General features: G+C 32.7%; 1 protein-coding gene across 1 annotated transcript; it reads right to left on the bottom strand.

Moving 5' to 3' along the window:
- Nucleotides 1-1,880: 1,880 nt before the first annotated feature.
- LOC128221351 (uncharacterized) lies at nt 1,881-5,558 on the bottom strand. The gene is made up of 2 exons (XM_052929949.1): nt 4,948-5,558; nt 1,881-3,029 (listed from the first exon to the last, which is right to left on the bottom strand). The coding sequence occupies exons 1-2, from the start codon at nt 5,069-5,071 to the stop codon at nt 2,725-2,727; spliced, it is 429 nt and encodes a 142-aa protein (XP_052785909.1). The 5' UTR covers nt 5,072-5,558; the 3' UTR covers nt 1,881-2,724.
- Nucleotides 5,559-7,713: the final 2,155 nt, after the last annotated feature.

The raw sequence follows: 7,713 nt of genomic DNA, 5'->3' as shown, positions 1-7,713 counted from the left end.
TGTGTACCGTGGGCAATTTGGCTACGAAAATCTCGTAATCATAAATACTTAATGAGACCGTTATATTGGTTCTTCAAAGTACCAGATGCTTTACTGTTGAAAAATATTCTTGCGATTGCCGGAGTTGAACCGGGTCCGCCTTCTCAGTACAACAATATTTGGCAGTAGTCAACACCACACGGTCGCGGAAGCTACTGACACTGTACAGTTATTGGATAATATTTGAGTGTAACATGCGAATTTATTGGAAGAAGAGTTGTATCACCTGCCTCATGCATATTCATTAAAACGAGATTTTGTCAGTGAATTGTCCCTAGGTATGTATGAAGTGTAACAGAAGAAAGTGGTGTAGTTGCCGACGATGCTTACACATTTATCTCGAGTACATGTAACAGAAACCCACCAGAAATACGTTTTAAGCAGTATAAGCGTATTTGACATGATGTTGTCCTAAAATTATGTCATGAACTGTTGATTGCATCACATGAAATAATGTATCTAGCGATCCCTTTAATGAAGATGTAAATGGAAAGTAAATTGTTGGTTAAGTGTTAATTAATTTTCCACTTGTTATTATCAAGTACTAACTTCCGGGGAATTAGACGCTTGCGTTGGTAAAGCTAATGGTAAAGTTAACCTAGATTCAAATATACCATTGTGTTAGGAATAACTTACTAGTTCCTTTATTAAGCAGTAAAGCAGACATAATTTTAAAACACATTTGTAAAACTTATACTGTCTATACCTGAACTCGACTGCTTTTAATACTTTGAGCTTACCGTCGATAATTCCGATATTTTTCTGTATGCATTACGTTTATTGACCTTTCCAAGTGTTATCCTTTCTTTATGATTTGCATTTGTGAACTCTCCTGTCTTGTGCATTCGGTTTCAAGAGAATTGTGCAATATACATTATTCATGAGTTGATTGAATATAGTTGACCTTTCTCAAACAAAACTGTTGCCTCTCATGTTGAATTTGTTGCTATTACATGTATTCTCAAATGACATGTAGGGTTTTCCAAGTTAGATCTATATTTCACTTCCTTCAACGGTCGGGAGGGTTTTCTTGCATCAGAATAAGAAAAGACCATGCATTGCACACTTTAACTAATTAATGAATTGATTGATAACGTTCAATTTTTAGAAAATTACTTTAAGTTAAAGATATTTCTTTAAAGGTGCACTCTCACAGATTTACCGATTTTACAACTTTTTTATTTTTTGTCTTGGAGTTAGCATATTATTGCGTAAATATCTGCAAACCAGTGATAAAAGACTGCTGATAAAAATATTAGGTCACATATGTTTATATATATTATTTCGAAAATAAATGTTTTATGGCTTAAACCGTTAGTAACATTAATTTTTTAGCTTAAATATTAAATTCTACGATTTAATTTTTTGTCAGCAGTCTTATATAACTGGTTTAAATGCAATTTCGCAAAAATTGCTTCGTTCCAAGACCAAAAAAAAAGTTGTTCACGTTCAGTATGTGTGAGTGCAGCTTAAAAATGAAATTTTATACACTTCATGATATAAGTTAACTTTGAGATAGATTCCAAATTAAGAAAAAAAATAGTTTTGCATCTTTTGTCATTTGTGCATGTTTTTTTAGCGTATATTTTAAGAAGAATTGTCCACCAACTGTAAAAACAAACATTGGTGTACGAGTGGAGGCTTGAGGAAGACTTTTCTTAACATAGCGAGAAATTTTTTAGTTAATTTGTAATAAATATGTTGACGATATCAGAAATTCCAAACATTTCCGAAAAAATATTCGATATACTTCGATATATGGAGCGATACAATGCAATCGTGATTGTAGAATATACCACACTAACATAATGTTTCAATTACATACAATTAAAAAAAAAAAATTGTAACTTTATAGGTTTATTAACATAATGGCATTGAACTGGCGGTTTACAAATAAGTGCTTTTGTTTAAATATATGGACACAGAGATGTATTTACTTCCTTGACAGAATCATATTAAAAGCGGATGTTACAATACAAGTTTCACCCTCAATTGCTTTAAAACCAATCGACCGTCTTAAAGCGTAAACCCTACACAATTTAAGTTATTGTTGTGCATTATCAGCAGTATTAAATGATTTAAAGTACTTCTTTTAGAATAAGATAAACCAACAACAACATTCCTTGTTAGAAAATCATTGAAATACATGAACACTGTTAACACAATTAGAATAACTAAACGTAACTTAACGTAACATATTTTTATGACCCAGAAAAGACGAGTTACCACCAACATTTTCATAGATCTATAATCCATGTTGGCTTTCTTCCACAGTGTTGTCTTAAAAAAACAACAACGGCATTACTTGTTAAAAATTCATTGAAATACATGAACACTGTTAACACAGTCAAAATAACTAAACGTAACATAACGTAACATATGTTTAATGCACCTTTTACATTCAGCATCTGGGAATCACGCTATGTCCATACTTGAGTTGGTCTGCCGGTGGAAACGGAATTGAGCTGTATGAATTTACCGAATGGAAGAGTTAAACTATTAAAATAATATCCTAATGTACTGTATAAAAACAACAACAAGGAAGTGATTTTTCAATTTCGTTATCTTTATTTCCAGTCTCTTTCATTGCTTTCAAGACATATACGCCCTAATGATTTTCAAGTACAATTTGGCTTTCACAAGCGTTAATCTAATACGGTATACACATTTGTATAGAGTCGATGTCTACTTCCGTTTGCCGAAAGCTTCGTCAAGGTATGAGTTCACCAATTTCGCATCCTCAGGTGAACAGCACTTCATAATAATAAATCCCTCTCCAAAACAGAATCGTCTTCCAACTTCAAAATAAAACATAATTGTTTGTTTTCGACCAAATTTTCTAATCATATTTAAAGGAATTTCTACTGAAGCTTTTCCATCTGAACGCATTATACGGATGCCTTTGTCTTCGAAGTGCAAGGAAACTTTACCAACTATTCCGCATAATTTTGTTAAGGGATTCTCGAGGACTTCACACATAACTTCATTTGCTGGAAAAAGAAACAAATCAACATTTTGTTGAAGGCCTTACACCTAAAGTAGTTGCTAAAACCATTTATCAGGTAGTGGAATAATGTGTAGATACATGACTTTAACTTTATTTAAAGAGACTTATTTCAAGAGATAAACATTTCGGGAATCTTTGTAGAATGTTTATACAAAAATAAATATAACACTAGGAATGATCAGTTTCATTGAATGACTGTCGGTTTCAAAAAGCTATATAGTCCTGTCACATCGCGTTGGTGAATAATGGAACATTACTATTTCTAACTGAAAAGTTTTGTCTTACTACGTTTAAATGGCATGGTACTATGTCTCATTGACGTTTTGGTGTGTATAACTAACATGTGATCTTGTGTAACCAGTATGCCATTACGTCTAACTGACATGATATTTATATAGAGTCTGACTGACTTGCTATTATGTTTAACTCACATTTTGTTATGATTAACTACTGTTAAGTGTGATAGACATACTATTATGTCGAAATGACATACTGTTATTTCACTGATATATATTTTTGATATGCATTTAAACTAAATGTATTGTTTCAAACGTACTGAACTTAATAATTGTGAACAATTAAACAAACAATCTATACCGACTCGGCCTGGATACATTAAGCATACATTAATTTCGTATTGAAAAGGTCGGCTGGGTTAACCGTTCGGCTATCCGGACGAAATACACTGGCAATGGAGAAATTAAAAGCGTATATTGTGCGTAGATGACAATTCAAAAGTAGATACAAAAGGGAGATTTCACAAAGGAGGAACGCGTGAAACAATTAAATATCAATGATTTAAAACCAACAACAAATTAATCAGTAATGCTTGATGTTGGTCTAATAAATGTTTCATCTGTGAGGAAGTTTGTTCTAATGAGTGCATCGTCGTTACGGACAAGTGTTTTGTTTTATACGATTAATCATGATTATGTTGGGGCATTTTAGACATATTTGACATGTCTTCTTAAGCGATATGATCGGTTTCAAGAATAGAGCATTCTCCGTAATGAAATATTTTTTGGGCATAATAATGTATCAGTTAGTATACCAATTACATTCCATAAACACAGTTCAATAGTATTACGTAATTATGTATCGATTGCCTATGTCAAAATGTTATTAAGACATGATAGCACGTCAAATAGATAAATATACATTTCAGTTATACATAATAACTCATTTAGATAGACATTATAGCACTTCAGTTTGACATGATAGTATGCCAGTTAAACATTGTTATACTAAAAATAGACAAAGCAACATGTCATTTAAAAATTACTTCATATCCGGCATAAAACTAGCAAACTTATTTCCCATAATGCAGTTCTGGCTTTGAAAAGGTTACAATCGTAGTCATTGATATGTGACGATAATTGGGTTGTTTGTCGTCCTTGAAATTCAAATTGACAACACGAAGATACAACCGTATTGTTTTATTCATGATCAAAATTACTTTTTAGTATATTCCACAAATATATCAATGATTTAAACAAATGAACAAGTGAATATTATTATGAGCAAGACGGTAAACGCCAATTAAACTGGCCCATTATGTAATTAAACATATTCATTTCACCTGGAATAAGTTTATGACGATCAAGGTTTATTTACTGTATTGTGCTCTCCGTTTTAGGACCCTGAACAGCTCATAGTAATATTAACTGGTTGATATGTTAAGATATATATGGTAATTACCAATAAAACTTTCCCATTACGTAATTAAACATATTTATTTCACCTGAAGTAGATTAAGGACGATCAAGGTCGACTTCCTGTCGTGTGCTCTCAGTTTTAGGACCTTGAACAGCTCATTATAATACTAACTGGTTCATATGTTAACATAAATATGGTAAATGCCAATAAAACTGGCCAAATACGCAATTAAACATATTTTTCACCTGGAGGAGGTTTAGGACGATCAAGGTCGACTTCCTGTCGTGTGCTCTCCGTTTTAGTACCCATAACAGACGAGTTACCACAAACATTTTCATAGGTCAATACTCCATGTTGGCTTTCCTCCATAGTGTTGTATCGGACAGACGCAATGTTCAGTAAGACACGTCATTGTCTTTGCAATGCACATGATGTTCGGTCTTGTCATGAATATTGTGTTCTTTTAGAATACGGTCATGCATATCTTTGCATGTACTACAAAAGTGTTTTTCACATTGTTCGCAGTAACCCACTGAGTCCGAGTTCATTCCATTCTCTTGGCAACTTGTACACGGAAAATCATAAATCATATCACTATCCATCTTTTAATTATTATGATAAACAAGTCACTTTTAAATGATTTGTCAACATGGCATATGCTTGCATTCTAAAGCATTCAATGTTTGTTAACAGATTCAAACACACAGCTAAGATGTATTCCCCAAAACTGATAAACGACCAGATTTGAAAGTATCGGATAAAAATCTCTTATATAAAACAGTCTTCTTAACAAACGGAATTGAAAGATCATAGTTTAAGAGTTATCAAGCAGTTGCACGAGGAAGAAACAATACATCGCCTGTTCAAGATCTTGCCATTTCATCATTTATCTTTTAAAGGACAGAATATGAATCAACAGGATGCTTATACACTTCCTGTTTTGATTGATGAAACTTCAACCTGACACTATTTCGCAAATAGCGCGTTGTTATAAAATAAACTATGTTACTCATTTGCTGAACCTGTTGTCGGAGTAAATATCGATGTTCATGCGCCTGCATACAGTTGCATTGCATGTCATTAAATACTAGTAATGTAAACAATCCACCGAATTTTCTTAGAATTAACAAAATATGATATAATTTTTCTATAAAACAATCTTCAAAAACAATGCAATTGATTGTGAAACTTATTTTTTGTCTATCCTTTGTTAAAACGCCGTTTATATAGTCTAACTTTGTTTGAAACCGCCCTGTACAACTTTTATGTAAATCTTACTAAAACCATATCCCGAAGTCGAGCAATACAAGGTCAGTTTCTTGCGACCTTTCCTTCCGCCGACCTGATGAGTGATTATACTGTGATGAACATCCGCAATGAAATAAACAAATAATATATCTGATATTCCACTGGTACTCCAAAAGCTTTTGGAGGCTTTTACCGTTTACCGGAATATCTCAGACATTACGCAATTGATTTGAAAACCAAGACGTCGGGGATTCAAGGCACTCAGGCGAAACCTTTCTTGCTATAATCTGGGAAAGTATTTGTTGATTAAAACGTGTGGCGAGTGACGAGAGTACCACGGACTCGCGACGGAAACCGCACCTGTACAAATACTTGATCCTAAAATGTTCTAATAATAACAAATATAGTCTGTGACATTGTTGACCAAGTCCAGTTACCTCAGTAAACAAAGTTTATGTAGAAAGGGGTTGTCTCAAAATAGCATAAAGCAGTATAAGCAATGTCGTTCAACTTTGATGTAAATTGTTTTCGGCAATGGCGATTGTTCATATGAGCCCCTCACTTTCGTATGATTGAAAGTAGATTTTTGACACACAAGGTTGATAACTAGAAGTATATGCATGTCTGTAAGGTCGTTAAAAGAAGCCTTTAAACCCTTACCATTTTCAAGATGTGCACTCGCCCAGTTGGACAACAAAATTTGGGGTTCACTTGCCAGGACCAGCAATTTGGTTGCCAAAATTCATTTGACAGCCATGAATAACACAGATTGTGCGTATCTTAAGGTTTTGCCAAGAACGAATACCTCGGTTAAAGTTAATAGTTCAGATGATACTTTGTGAAGTTCACTTTTATAAAGATTCCAATATTGTACATGCTTATTTAAGCTGCACCTTTACAGGATCTGGAGGGTTAAGAAAGTGTCCACATGAAGTTCAATAAATTGGTGTTGAATGTGATGCAGTCTACCAATACTTTGGCTTTAAATGGAGAATTGGGCAGGTTCCTTTTTTTGAAAGACACGTTATAATGGATAAGTATTTCTCATAGCTTCATTTAGTGAAATCTTATTTTCATTCAGAACTCATATTTTATGCTGGCAACATTTCAAATTTTAAGATATTTTTCTTTACTTTGATAAATAAATACCAAAATGTCATCAATTGAATAGATGTTTAAGAAATATGCGTAATTGAATTTGTAATGACCTTAGATTTAAAATACTTTATCACAATACTATGAAACTTCAAAAAAACAATATTAAATTTTCCTGCAAGAAATCCTAAAATAAAATTCTTAATACGGCGGGTGTGCTAGTGCATGTTAAGAAAACCATCGAGAAATAGGTTTCAAGACTCACAAGCGTATTTTGTCAAATTGTTGTTCTTAAAATAAGCCATGAACTTATAACTAATCATATAATATACTGTTTCCATTAACTGGGATGTAAAGTGAACATAAATTATTGTGTTATTGATAAAGAGTTAACAATTTTTCCAACAATGATTATGAAGTACTTACATCCGGTAATGGTAAAGCTAATGATAAAGTTAATCTCAATTGATCTGAACGATTGTTTCAGTAATACGTAAATATTTCCTTTTTTAATCACTATAGCAAATTGAATTTTCAGTGACAACCAAATACATGAATTCAAAAGAAGTTATACATGTTTTATACATGCAATTTACTTAACATGCAAAGAGTTTTAATGACAATGTTATCATTACATTTAATACTTTGACCTTATATGATATTTTCCA

Source organism: Mya arenaria, chromosome 16 (assembly GCF_026914265.1).
Source record: "Mya arenaria isolate MELC-2E11 chromosome 16, ASM2691426v1".
NCBI classification, from domain to species: Eukaryota; Metazoa; Mollusca; class Bivalvia; order Myida; family Myidae; genus Mya; species Mya arenaria.
The sequence above is the reverse complement of the archived record's forward strand: the minus strand, read 5'-3'. Positions and strand labels throughout refer to the sequence as shown.